General features: G+C 38.2%; 3 protein-coding genes across 4 annotated transcripts; 2 read left to right on the top strand and 1 right to left on the bottom strand.

Annotated features, from left to right (window-relative positions):
* Window positions 1-489: 489 nt before the first annotated feature.
* Window positions 490-6,441, bottom strand: samd8 (sterile alpha motif domain containing 8). Of its 2 annotated transcripts, none has more exons than XM_079372485.1 (6): window positions 6,245-6,441; window positions 4,905-5,480; window positions 3,521-3,616; window positions 3,287-3,404; window positions 3,044-3,194; window positions 490-2,745 (listed from the first exon to the last, which is right to left on the bottom strand). In XM_079372485.1, exons 2-6 carry the CDS (start codon window positions 5,459-5,461, stop codon window positions 2,441-2,443), a joined length of 1,227 nt encoding a protein of 408 aa, XP_079228611.1. In that variant the 5' UTR covers window positions 5,462-5,480; window positions 6,245-6,441; the 3' UTR covers window positions 490-2,440. The 2 variants fall into 2 exon arrangements, with proteins under 2 accessions (XP_079228611.1, XP_079228612.1); XM_079372486.1 differs by lacking the exon at window positions 6,245-6,441 and adding an exon at window positions 5,815-6,195.
* A 611-nt stretch (window positions 6,442-7,052) lies between these two features.
* Window positions 7,053-8,639, top strand: LOC306817101 (dual specificity protein phosphatase 13A-like). The gene is made up of 3 exons (XM_079333715.1): window positions 7,053-7,295; window positions 7,377-7,594; window positions 7,875-8,639. The coding sequence occupies exons 1-3, from the start codon at window positions 7,159-7,161 to the stop codon at window positions 8,081-8,083; spliced, it is 564 nt and encodes a 187-aa protein (XP_079189841.1). The 5' UTR covers window positions 7,053-7,158; the 3' UTR covers window positions 8,084-8,639.
* A 1,408-nt stretch (window positions 8,640-10,047) lies between these two features.
* Window positions 10,048-13,153, top strand: LOC306817227 (dual specificity protein phosphatase 13A-like). The gene is given in 4 exon segments (XM_079333945.1): window positions 10,048-10,333; window positions 10,492-10,709; window positions 11,245-11,387; window positions 11,389-13,153. Coding segments are annotated over 4 exon segments (525 nt in total). The 5' UTR covers window positions 10,048-10,205; the 3' UTR covers window positions 11,425-13,153.
* The last annotated feature ends 60 nt before the right edge of the window (window positions 13,154-13,213 follow it).

The raw sequence follows: 13,213 nt of genomic DNA, 5'->3' as shown, positions 1-13,213 counted from the left end.
CAATTTGCGCACCGGCAAGTGAAAGTCTTCCAAATAACCATGGTAACTAATACGCTGGCGGAAGGATATTTGGCAGCCAAAGAGAAAGAAAATTTAGATCGTTAAATCCGCGTTTAATAAACGTAATAATACAAATAACTTTTAAACTTGCCCTTAAATTAGTCTGGTTGTCCATTATTCACAGTTAAACTATTCTAGTTTAAGGGTTTAGTCCATTTCAAGACTTTTTAAACAAAAGAAAGTGACATCTTTTTTTTTTCTTGTAGGCCTATGAACATATTTTCTCACCCCTTTATCCAAATTAAGTTTCAAGTATATAAAGATTGTCCCCTCATCATCCAAGAAACAATAATGATAAATATGTTAAAAAGCTTTCAACAGTTGTATAAATAGAATATCTTATATGCTTGCTGAAGACTATGCACCGTATTTATCTACATTAAACATTAGGCATAATTGTGTCATGTGAGCGGAAAGGACAGACAGGTGCTTTGTCTTTAATTTCAGCTTTTTTAATGTTGGAAATGACTGAACAAGACATGAAAAGTGTAACATGGCGTGTATGAACACAACCGCATCACTCCTTAACAAATTGAAACGTAGACTGTCAAGTTAGTTTAGAAGACTCATGTTCCTAACATGCTGTAATAAAAGTAAATTACAACATCCCCTTACTACAGTCGCAGGTTACACTCCATGAAATGTAGAGGCCCATCTGAAATCTACATTACACTTAGAAAGCACATTGTGTTTCAAACAAATACCGTACCTAGTTAAGAGCAACTGTAAACATATTTCTCCATGTGCATGTTGCTAGAACACTGTACATGAAATATAAAAATACCTATACACATTTACAAAATGAAATAAATTAATATTAACAAATACAAATTCAAGGGTACGTTTAACAACTATTACTAAAGATTCATTCTAAAGCATTATTGTCAGATAAAGCTCATAATGTTCGAGGTCTCGTCATTTACACTATGAGGATAAAATAAAGGACATTACAAATATTCAACAGTAAACATGAACAATTTGGAACATATTTATATAGAGACAGCCATCACAACACTAAAAAAAAATGGCAACTGGAATTATATTTAAGACAACTGGAAAAAAAAAATTTGATTCCATATTTTGGCTGAATTCAAGGTATTTGTTTTGTTTTTTAGGACTGGTGAGGAAAAGGCCGGCTCAATAAAAAATACTCACAGATCTCTTTCCTGCAACTGTTTGTTACATAGTAAAAACAAAATCACAGTTTTAAGGAATGAAAAAGACTTTGAAACAATGGCAAAGATCTGTTTCTCCACATGAGGAGCAATATTTGCACTGCAGAAAAGAGCAAAGGGAAAATATTGAACTTTACATATTGCTTAAACAGTGGTCCATGGTGCTGTTTTTAGAAATTATTTAGACAAAAAAAAGTATCCAATCCAACCATGGCATGATCAGGGATCGTAATTGCACAGAGGACGGAGAACTGTTGTGAATCAGAAGTTACACTGTTGCACTGCTTGAAAACGTTTGTAATGTGGCTTTCTTCATATCATTTACTATCCAGAAGAAAAAAAAAACAAGGAGGCGTCTCAGACAAAAAGCAAATCCAATTTCTCCCGGCACGATTTCTAGAAAGGCAACACAAGGACATATTAAGAGGCTTAAGTTTGTTGAATAACATGATTGGATAAGATTACAAGTCCTCCCAGGTTAAAATAATAGACCTTAAGTAAAAATAAAAAATAAAAATGGAATTACACTTTTGCTCTAAGAGCCTGTTATCAACAAAGTTGATGAGGGACCATAACAGAATTATTGTCTACGGGCATTTAGAGATTTACAATTCTACACCCTAACACTAGAGACTCAGACGAGGCTACAACATATTTTTCGGAAAATATCTGGACCTTGATTCACGTAACAAACAATGAACCAACTTTGCATTAGCATTACTGCATTGGCTGCTTAAGGTAAATACTTATGGGTTATTAAATATTTCAAATACACTCCAGCAGCTGTATCAACAAAAGTTGTGTTAAAAAAACAAAATAAAAATACTTTGCATTTAGTCTGAACACACCAACTTCAGGTCATGAGGTACAATAAAAATTGCTATTCAACCTATCCCATTGGAGGGAAAATATGCAACAGAAAATGAGACACCAAGGTGTTTAACTTCAAATAAATAAGGGTGTTTAGGGGTATTGTAGTTCTATCTGCATAAACAGTTAAAGGGAGGCAGGGGAAAAGGTGATTCCTGGAGTTTCAGAAGATATGGTTCTGTGTATTCCATTAGGCCTTCGGTGCTATCAGGACCACAACATTTGTCTTTGTAGATGTAAAAATGTCACACACTGCTAGAGTTGGCAACTAGACAAAGCAGACGTTAACAGCACAGGCTACAAAGTGTCTGACAGTTCTGCTGATTCCTCATCCATCATCCAATCATCCTCCTCATCATGGCGGGTCGTGAAAATGGCCAGCCGTACTCGTTGGGAACGGGCCCGTTGACGTTGCACTCGAAGAATGAGAACATGGGGAACCAGATGCGAGCCCGTCGACTCTGCTGGTAGGCCCTCGTGTTTGCGAGAGTGTGGTAGTACAGGAAGAGTCTGGTGGTGATGTAGAAGGCTATGAACACGTCGATGGAGTAGTGTTCATGTGCAGCCAGGATGAAGAAGATGCCAAAGAGATTCAGGACCCAGGACAATGTGTGGATGAAGTTCCAGCTTCTTGGCGTGTCTGTAAAAATTACAACCAAGATGTATGAAATCTGATTTGTTTTTGTTTACAACACAAATTAAAACTATACTGAATATTTATGTAACAGAACTTTTTATTTCTTTCAGTTGTAATACTAGTGAAGGACACCAGATGGCGACAACAGGGCAATGTTGACAAACATGGATCACCGTTTTCTTGGTCATGAGTCACAACACCCCAACCTAAAAACAATATCTTCCTTCATTTAAAGTAAACGGGTTGTGTTCCTCTCTTAAAGCACAACATGTGAGTAGTGTTTGAAAGAGATGGGACTCACATTCTGTAACAAAGAAGTTGAGCATGGTGAGGACCACAGTATGGCCGCTGAACATGTAGTCACCGCATGTATGCACTCCTGTCAGGGTCATCCCGAAACCGCTCCAGATGGCCACCGCTCGCTGCAGTTTAGCCCACATGTCACCATAAATCTAGTGAGAAAGGGAAGGTGAAACCATCAGAACCGAGAAGCAGAAAAAAAAAATGCTCAGGGTAATGATACACACAGAATTCCCTGCGTTACCTTTCCTGAACATTGCAGGTGCTGTCCAGGCACAGACAGGGAGGTGACAAACATGGTGATGCAGCGCAGCATGAACACTGTGCCCATTAGACTGCACAAGCGCCTCAAAAGGATGGACCTAGAAATCATTACAAGAAGAACCAGTTAACTTGTGGTTTTTTTTCACTGTGGTGATTGAAGGAACACACTGAAGGTGTTCTCCTGCACGGACATGAAATACTGTCAGGACTCTACCTGTGTTTATGAAGCAGCAGAACCAACAGCCAGATGTTACACAGGATCACTCCACATGCTTCAGCCATCGCAAAGGCCCACGGTATTCTAGGCACACTGTTGGAATGAAAACAAACTATATCAGCATGTGATCGTTATTTTCCATCGTTAATCAATTACAAAGCCACAAACAGTCTCTGGACTAGTATTGTAAATAAAGGATTTGCTGCTTGGATCTTTTTTATATCATTTCACTAAGGGCTTGGCAATGAAAGGTTCTTATTAAAAGTATGCAAAGAAATGTACAGACAGCCCAACTTCTCAATGAAAAGCATTTGTTTGACCAGTTGGTGATGGAAGAGCAACGGGGTAAGTGAACAACCATACCCCTAAGAAGATAGAGATACTGTTAACAAAAAAATGGAATCATATAGACTGTCCAAGTTCATTACCGTTTTAAACCAACAGGTCAGGTTGATTTAAAGAGAGGGTGACCTCTGATGCTCTAGTTCAGACGAGCAGATTCTGCTGAAGAGTGTTCGACAGTCTGCAAACTTTTTATTTTACCAGGAGTTTTCCCATTGACATACGAACATCTATTTTACGAGGGAATCCTGGCCAAGACAACGGCATAATATGTTTCACACAGAAAACAAAGAACAAGCAAACAGTAGATGAGATGAGAGTCGTAAAACGTGCACAAACTGGTCAGAGGATCCGTTATCCTGGTTTTAAAATCTTCCAAACTAATATAATAAAATGCTCCAGTTTAAGGACGCTAACTATGTATACTTACAGCCTCTACTCAGTTAGTACAAAGTAAGTTCTTGAGGCTTCCTTTATCAGAATACATCTCAAACAATTCTATATTGAGATAAATATCCATATTGATCTATACTCAGCCAAACCTTTTTGAACATTTTATGTGTTCAAGTTCATAACCTTTAGTCTGACTCCTCAAAAAAACAACAACGAAGGATGTTCTGGCTGAAATAACAGCTCTATGCGTTTCTGCATCCTTCATAGGCGTTTCATTTTAATGAAAAAAAACACACAGATGTCTACTTGATATTCCTGTAAACTAAAAAATGTTTTTTCATGAGAAGCTCAAAGCTGTTCCGCGCTTAAAAAGTAGGTCACTTAAAAAGCACTCAAAGATCCTTTTGAACCTAAGCTAGCCCATCAGGAATATGTGAGGACAATAATAGAAATGTGCTCCAAGAAAGTAGGGCAATTATTATGTCCACCATCTGCTGTGATATTCGGACAGTTGGTTAAATATGTATTTTTGTTTCACTTTTCCCTTTGGAAAAGCATACTGATATTTTTGATATTTTTGAAGGCTACCCAATGTCTCAAGTTGGACACTAAAGGTTTAAGAGTGTCTTAGTTGTCATAGACATACCTGTCAAGGAAAATATCAGGCAGCGGAGGGTATGTGCGCATGTCAGGCACCCTCTCGTGCACGATGACCATGACGAAGGAGGTGAATCCAAAAACAAACACTACATAGACGGAGCTAAGCACTGTCTTCCAGTATTCTGGATCCAGTCTCCTCGTCTGCTGCTTGTACTTCCCATTCATGTACTGGTGATACTCTTCTCCCACTGGAGCGGTGTCAGTGCTGTCACAGTCTCTGCTCGAGTCTCCATTACAGAGCCAGTCCAAAGTGCCTCCTGCACCTGACGGAGAGTGGCCGTCGAAGGGAAGACCCAGCTCCTCCAACACGTCCATGTTCTGTTTCTGGAGTTTGCGGATGGACACCATCAGGCGCTTGATGTCCCCCAGCACCTTGAGCTCCAGGGGTGGCGAGCGGAGGTCGTACTCGCTGAGGGCAAGCAGACTGGTGCCATCCAGTCGGTGCTTGTTGCACAGCAGGTCGACGTAGTCGCAGAAGCCTTCTTCCTTAAGCCACTTGGCGACATGTTTGGGCGTCCAGCGCCGAACACTCTGCTGTGTCATTTCGTCCTCACTCTGAAAGCTGTAGAAAAGAACATCACAACATGCAATTCAAACAAAGTTGTTTGTCAGTTCCTTATAGACTCAACCCTAAGGAGAAGTGGGAACTCTTTCTTTCCACTTAATCAGCAAATACTGAATCCTAACATGACAGATCAGACTTCCACAAAGGCATAACATATTCTTGTTTTAACACATTTTAGTTAACATGTCCTGATCCCACTGGCGGTCTATGCATTCAAAACTAGAGCAAATGTTTTAGTCCACCCTTTACTTAAGATAAGTTTGCACAATGTAAACTGCATCTATAATGTAGGTAAAGGAGCAGACATGTTTTAATGAGAATACAGTCTTACTGATGATGACTTGTCTTTTCAGTGTCCAAATCTATAGATGGACTTGTTGGCAATGCTAGTCTGGTTAGTAGTCACATGATAGATATAAACACTGAATACTGTGGTTAACAGACAAGCTTAATCAGTCAGTAACTGAGCCCTCCTACAACCTGCAAGTCAACCCACATCCCAGGCTATCAAGAAGAGCAGAGCTTGGAGCTAATTATGCTAATTTATTTCATTTTCCTGCAAGATAACAAACCAGTTTAGTTGATTTGACGTTATGAGCTACCACAAGCATGCCTGAGGTGTCATTAAAACCAGACGATACCATATTTTCCTCACCCACACAATAACCCTGCCTCCACATCAGGCTAATTCACCTCCAGCTAAAGTTAGCAAGCAGGCTATCTGTTAGCTTGATCAATGCGCGCGCCTGTCGCTCACTCACCCGGATTGAGATGTAACAGAGGTCGATATAGACACGGGTTTATTAAACTAGCCAGCTAAATGGCATCCCGCAAGAATCTGAAGAAATCGTATTAACGTTTGTTGCAATAACACTGGCTTGTTGGACACCATCTCGTCCTGGCTTCACGCTGGTTAGCATTTACTGTTGACAACACACAACAGCCGTAATGTCCAGAATAGCTGCGCAACTTAAATATATATGAGCCACATAGGGTTGGGCTCACACTGGAAAAAAACCCGACATCTACTGGTGCAGAGTGTGTACTACAATGTCTTTAATTCTGCAGCTTTGTAATAAAAGCAAAATGTTCTTTGATTTACAGGCCAGTAAAATTAAAAAATCAGCCAGAAAACACGCATTATCATTATTTTTTTAAATTATTTATTTCATGCACTTAAAACAAACAAACAAACAAAATAGATATAATGGAGAGAAAAAAGGGACAGTATGATTAGTTAATACAAAAAAGGATGTATTTTTGAAAGATATGTGCTGGAGAAGCCACTTAAACCCAAAGGGGCTTGAAATGTAAAAGAAAGGATGAAATTCGAATTCATGTAAAAAAATTTAAAAAATTCATTGTCCTGTTGACTTCACCCCATTATGTATAGTCTTCTGTATATATATTTTTCAAATCATACTATTTTATTCAGTTTTTGACTTCTTGATTTCTGTATTGCTGCTGTAATGCCCAGATTTCCCTGTTTGGGGTTCAATAAAGTAATATCTTAAGTCTGGCTCTGACCGACATGAAGAAAATGTATTACAGATTTAATTTTAGAACTGAAACACCTGCCCTTGTCAGTAGCCTAACATGAGTGTTGCAAAGCCCAAGCAGGGTTTAAAAATGGCTTTAAATGTTTAGTAGTTTCTTAATAGTATCATAGTCAAATATGAACATTGCACAGGGAAGTGATGTAGTTTCCCCTGTAACTCCTTCTGTGAAAGATTTGGTGAAGATTTTATATGGAGGGAAAAGATTTGGAAATCATGTGGATGAAGTTTGGCCGGATTTATTCATTGGCGACATGTGAGTCTAAGTTCTAACATCAAACAAAATGGTTTACTGTTAATGTTTACTTGTAAAAACAAATGTCAATTTCTTCCACAGGTCTGTAGCCAATGATCGCTACAGTCTATGGAAGCTAGGAATCACTCACATCGTGAACGCAGCTCATGGGAGGATGCACTGTGAAGGGAGTCATGACTTCTATGGCTCCACTGTGGATTATTATGGAGTGCCTGCTGACGACTCAGCTTCCTTCGACCTCTCTCGCTATTTCTTTCCAACTGCTGAGTATATTCAGAGCGCACTTGACACAGCTGGTGGTAAATACCCATCATGCTCCTTAATGCCACTCTTATTTTTCTTGTTTGACAGTTAAACGCTTTTTTCTGCAAGTAAATCCTTAATATTGAAACATAAAATCAAAGAATCAGCTTATGCTTTTCACCCACTGTACTTTTTGCTCTTCTTATTCTTATTTTTCTTCTTCTTCTTCTTGTTGTTGTTCTTGTTCTTCTTGTTGTTCTTCTTGTTCTTGTTCTTGTTCTTGTTCTTCTTCTTCTTCTTCTTCCTATTCTTATTCTTATTCTTCTGCTCGATCAGCTCGTGTATTTGTGCACTGTGCAGTCGGAGTGAGCAGGTCAGCCGCCCTCGTCCTGGCATACCTAATGATCCACCATCATTACTCTCTACTAGAGGCCATCCATAAGGTCAAAGAACGCAGGTGGATATTTCCAAACACAGGATTCCTCAAACAGCTCTGTGCTTTGGATGTTAAGTTACGCATGACTAATCTTCTGCACCTCAAATAAATGTTCGTATTTACAGAAGACATTTCTTTCTGTTGATAAATGAAAAACATCTGAGCCCGCCAGCGGAGGCAGATACTGTACTTTGAGTTTAATCAGATAAGTCTGAGAACAATATTGCAATGTTGTTTTCCCTGACTCTGGCTGTTTGTTTCCTGTGAATCATAATGCCTGTTCTCAGGATATTGACCCCTATATTAATAAGGGATCAGTATAATGAAGTCACCCGGAGGCACAGTCCATTCTTACACTGAAATTAGACCAAATCTTTTCTTTGTATGATGTTGAAGAAATATCTCTTTGCCTGTTTGATGTGCTTTATTGTATGGTGTTCATTTAGTTAAATACTCTAATAGAAATAAAACTCTTATTACAAAACCTGATTTACAATAACTTAAAACACTTTAATCCCCATGTGTGTTAATATTACCTTTAAAATGTCATCAATTATATAAGGCTGTTATTCTTTGTATTAGGCCACTCTGGCCGGTAATACAAGTTTTATTCCCACCTGTGTGTGTTTATTTGTTTTTTTTTAATTAAATTCTTTATAACAGGCTGTAAAGGTTTGTGTGTGTCTTATCCATTTTCATTCTAAAGATCATACTGAATTATTAAGTGTTATTTCCACTTGAACACGCGTTTTAATGAAGAGCATTAAAAATCATTGAGACATCTTTGGATCAGTTATTAATTTTAACCACCCTGCCATCAAGTCCGTAACGTGATTCAACAACAAGAATTCAGACCTGTGTTGCTTTGGTCTCTACATGAATATGGCCACTGAGTCATTCCTTGCGAGGCTACCTATGCTTCAAAGTTTGCATGCTGTAATTTCAAAAATACGAAGCAAATGACAAATCTTTTTATTCGAGTAGGGTTTCATTTTTCTCTTGGCTTTCGCACCACTTTCATCCAACATGTTTTCTGGTTAAGTGGTCAGGTGGACTGTACCCGATTTTATGTGATGGATTCAAATGATTCAAGAATAAATCTTGTTTTTATTCAGGAATTTTCAAGTCTTTGAAACTTTACTTTCTTTTGATGAGATTTCCATTTAAATTCAGATGCTATTTTTATCTGTATATTTGCAATCCTCCACAGAGAAAATCTTCAATCATAAAACCCTCAGAAACATATTCCGATCCAAAGCTTATTACTTTTGTCTTGAGAATCTTCTAACGTTCATTGGAAAGTCTCTTACAAGATGCAGAGCCGCGGTACATGAAAAGTGGCAAGCAAGCCTCTTCTCACTCAGGAACATACAACTCGGCTCTGGATCTCAAAGGAAGCCCACAATCACCAGCAGGTATGGATCTCATTTTGAAAACATTATCTACAAATCAGGTGGGATTTTTTTTCCCGCAGATTCATCCATAAGCAGAAGAAACACTTTGAATAATGAATCAATAACTATCTTCAGTTCAAAATGACCCCAAGACCTTTATTGACTGAGTTTGTGTACAACATCTGTGTTGACTTTCTGCAACACATCATTGCCTCCACATTTTTGTCACACATTTATGACCCCAAGAGAAGAAAAGTCATTACATTTATTGGATTAAAGAAGAGGTTAATTGTGTTTTTTTCCTTCTGTTTGACAGCTGAAATTGACTTTCTTTAGAATGTGATGGTTAAAAGAAAAATGAGCATCAGCATGATGGCTGTTTAATGTCCTGTGTAGCTTTATATTTCCACTCTATCCTCCTTCACAAGATATTTATGTCTTAGCAGTGAATAGCTGTATGCTCTCAAGTACCTCTGTTGCACAAATGCGGTGGACTTTCTGTCATCTAGCATAAGCACAGCACATCACCATTTTGTCCATAATTACACCCAATTATCACTCCTTTTATGCAATGATTCATCTCCTTTTGAGGCTTATTAAATAAGCGTCCCACAGTGGTGTGAAAAGCACAGCCCAGGCTGCTCTGTTTGTTGTTCTGCCCTCTGCACGAGTAAGACTACACGCTCGGTTGAGCACTAAATTGGGTAACCGTCCAGTGACAGCAGATAAACACCTGCTCGTACAGATCATCCCGAGCCCGAGTTGACGTGAACTGCTTCAATACAACAAACATTTGGAGCAGAAATCGATCAAAGAAAGGGGGGATTTGGACTGAAAATGTCATCCATGAAAGGAAAGAGAAAAGAATATCTGACTGTGAAGGATCTGCAGAAGGTTTTGGACTCCTGCAAGCTACATCTCAATGAAGTAGATGAGGTGTGGCCAAAAATATACATCGGCAATGTGTAAGTATGCATTTTAATTTAGTTTTAAACCGTACTTACTGACTGTGCTGGCAAGAAAACGTGAAACCTGTTGATTGTTCTCTTTTTTGTATGAATACATCCTGCTTTGTAATCTGTTATTCTGCTTTCACACACTCTTTCTGTCTCTGTTTTGCTAGGGCAGTTGCCCAAAACAAGGCTGCGCTGCTGAAATTAGGTATAACTCATGTATTAAATGCTGCACACTCCAAGCGAGGCAGCATAGGGAACCAAAGCTTTTATGGCAACAGCATTGTGTATTGTGGCATTCCTGCAGAAGACTCCACACACTTTGATCTGGATGTTTACTTCCAGCATGCAGCTGATTTCATTCATAAAGCTCTCAGATCACCTGATGGTAAGACTCCTGGAGGCTTCTTTTACACAGTTTCTGTGAGTTTTAATTGTATAATCCAGCAGTTACAGGATGAAATGATTTGCCAGAAAAAAACATGTTTTCATGCACATTACTTTTTACGTCACTACATAAATCCTTAATAAACCCATCCACTTAAATTCCCCCATCATGCAGTCCTTTTAATGTCACCATGTAACACAGCTTTTAATGTGAGTGTATTTCCAGGCAGCAGTAATAATTAGGGTCCTACCTTGCAGAATTTAAGTCTATAATGTGACCATGGCTTCTTTCAAAGAAGTTATCAAGCAGGGGACGGATTGGGATTAAAGAGAAAGTCAGGCCAAGTCTGCAAAGAGACTTTAAATGAACAAAGAACAGGAGATGAATTGTCGAACTATTTTTAGCTCACAGCAGGAAAAAAAGAAATGCCTCAGCGTGAGACAGGCAGCCATGTATGATATTAATAAGACGACGGCCTCTCGCTAATCCTTCCTTCACATTCCCTCTCTTTCCCTTCATCTTGTCTGTTCTTCAGGGAGGGTTCTGGTGCACTGCATCATGGGAATGAGCCGGTCATCGACCTTGGTGTTAGCTTACCTCATGATCTACCGTCACCTCACACTCAAACAGGCTATGCAGAAACTACTTCAGAAGAGAGCGATCTATCCCAACAGGAATTTTCTGGCTCTGCTGCTCGATCTGGATCTTCAGCTGACGAGAAAAAAGAAAACTTGTCAGATCCTTTAATCAAAATAAGTTTACACATTTAGGTCATACAGGAACACTGTTGCCAGGAATGATGATTTCTTTTTTTTCCCTTTTTTTTTTTAGCTAACTGCCTAATGTGAGATTGTGTTAAATGATTGGTGAAAAATTCTTCTAGGCTCAAGTGTGTATCATGTTAGCAACATGCTAGCATGTAAAAAACTGCTCTTCCTTAGTTTTCTATTAGCATTCTAAATATAATCAAACCATGATGTCAATAGACATGTCATGCTAGCACAGTAAACACCTTACAGAGGAATAGTGAATAACATACAGTGTTGGAAACTGATGGACCAGTGTGTTTGGTCTGTCTCCTCTGGCTACTGTAGTATAATGGCGGAGCAACATGGAAGACTCTGAGAAGAGATACGCCCACACTTGCTCTGTCGCTCATTCTTAAGCAAAAGAACAACAATAATGCTTGTGTGAAATCCCTTAAAAATACATCAGTTTCTTTCAATACATCTGCTTAAACCCAGAAATACGAGTCAATCTGTAGAAAAAGGCAAAATCTGGACAGTCATAATTCTTTACTCGTGCTAGGCTGTAAGACAACAATTAAACATATTGGTTTCTCTAGGTATAATAAATTACACCAATGAGATGGAAATGACTGTTCTAATATTAAAACAAAAACTCAACAAGAAGAGCACAATGACACGCTCAAGTTAGCATGCTAACAAAGTAGTAACGTGTGAGGCTAAAAACATGTTTACATCCAGTTGGCTAGCTTAAATATGATGGAGTTAGCTCAGTTAACAATTGGGGTTAAGGGTATTTGAGGCAAGCGGTGAAACATCTACATGGACTGACAAGCTTGAGACATGGCAAAAAAAAACATTTGAGCAATTTGTTCTTCTCTTTGGCACCAAAGTCAGGCTAATCTCTTTGTTGTTCCAACAATGCATTACCTCCAAATGTTCTTAATTGTTTTGTCTTTTGCTGAAAAAGACACACTCAAAAGGTCTTAACTTAATATTGTTTTCATTGCAAATGAAATAATACTGAACAATGAATATTTCTGACAAAGACAGTTAAAACTCTTTTTACGCCTTTGTGTTGTGTTTGTTTGGCAAGACTTTTCTTCAGCACCTCCCTTTGAAAAATAGCAGAACGGACCAAATGCAAACAGGAAAATGTTTTACAAATTGTCGTTGTTTGTGAACTCTGTAGATGACTCTGAAGAGATAAAACTTTTTTTCTATTAAATGTCAACATTCAAGTTCAAACGGGAATCAATCTACAGGAAGTGTCGCTTTATCAGCAAATCAGTGTTCACAGTTTGAAATATCTTTTGTGTTTGTAGATCGTGTTTGAGCTGATCACAACAAAAGGTTTTGCTTGTCATCTGTTAACATGAGAAATGTCAAATGAGATACTTGTTTTAGATATCAACAAACCTAGTTTGTATAAATAATTTTTATTTAACCTCACACAGGTTTAGAAGAACAAGATTATCAACATTAAAAGTTAATGCAAAGCTCAATGTTATAGAGAATAAGCAGTATGTCAACAATTACTTGTTTTATGTCGCATGGTTTATGTCTGTGGAGTTAAAAGTTCAATTTCAACAAAAGTATTACCCCAATATTTTATTTAGATGTAAGAAATTTCATACAATGTATCAGGAAGTTTTGCGTATTTATGGCTTTTATATACTAAACATCTACCTTTTTAAACTTGTGTGACTCTTTTTTGCATAGTATGTTGTGCTTTAGCTGAGTATGTCTGTACAAGTT

The sequence above is a fragment of the Symphodus melops genome (genome assembly GCF_947650265.1).
Source record: "Symphodus melops genome assembly, chromosome: 21".
In the NCBI taxonomy this organism is placed as follows: domain Eukaryota; kingdom Metazoa; phylum Chordata; class Actinopteri; order Labriformes; family Labridae; genus Symphodus; species Symphodus melops.
The sequence above is the reverse complement of the archived record's forward strand: the minus strand, read 5'-3'. Positions and strand labels throughout refer to the sequence as shown.

Coding starts and splice junctions, on each gene's coding strand:
- LOC306817101 (XM_079333715.1), top strand. CDS start 7,159: ATGAACATTGCACAGGGAAGTGATGTAGTTTCCCCTGTAACTCCTTCT. Junction 7,296..7,376: donor GATTTATTCATTGGCGACAT/GTGAGTCTAAGT, acceptor TTTCTTCCACAG/GTCTGTAGCCAATGATCGCT. Junction 7,595..7,874: donor CGCACTTGACACAGCTGGTG/GTAAATACCCAT, acceptor CTGCTCGATCAG/CTCGTGTATTTGTGCACTGT.
- samd8 (XM_079372485.1), bottom strand. CDS start 5,461: ATGACACAGCAGAGTGTTCGGCGCTGGACGCCCAAACATGTCGCCAAG. Junction 3,405..3,520: donor CTGCTGCTTCATAAACACAG/GTAGAGTCCTGA, acceptor AATGATTTCTAG/GTCCATCCTTTTGAGGCGCT. Junction 3,195..3,286: donor ACCTGCAATGTTCAGGAAAG/GTAACGCAGGGA, acceptor CTTTCTCACTAG/ATTTATGGTGACATGTGGGC.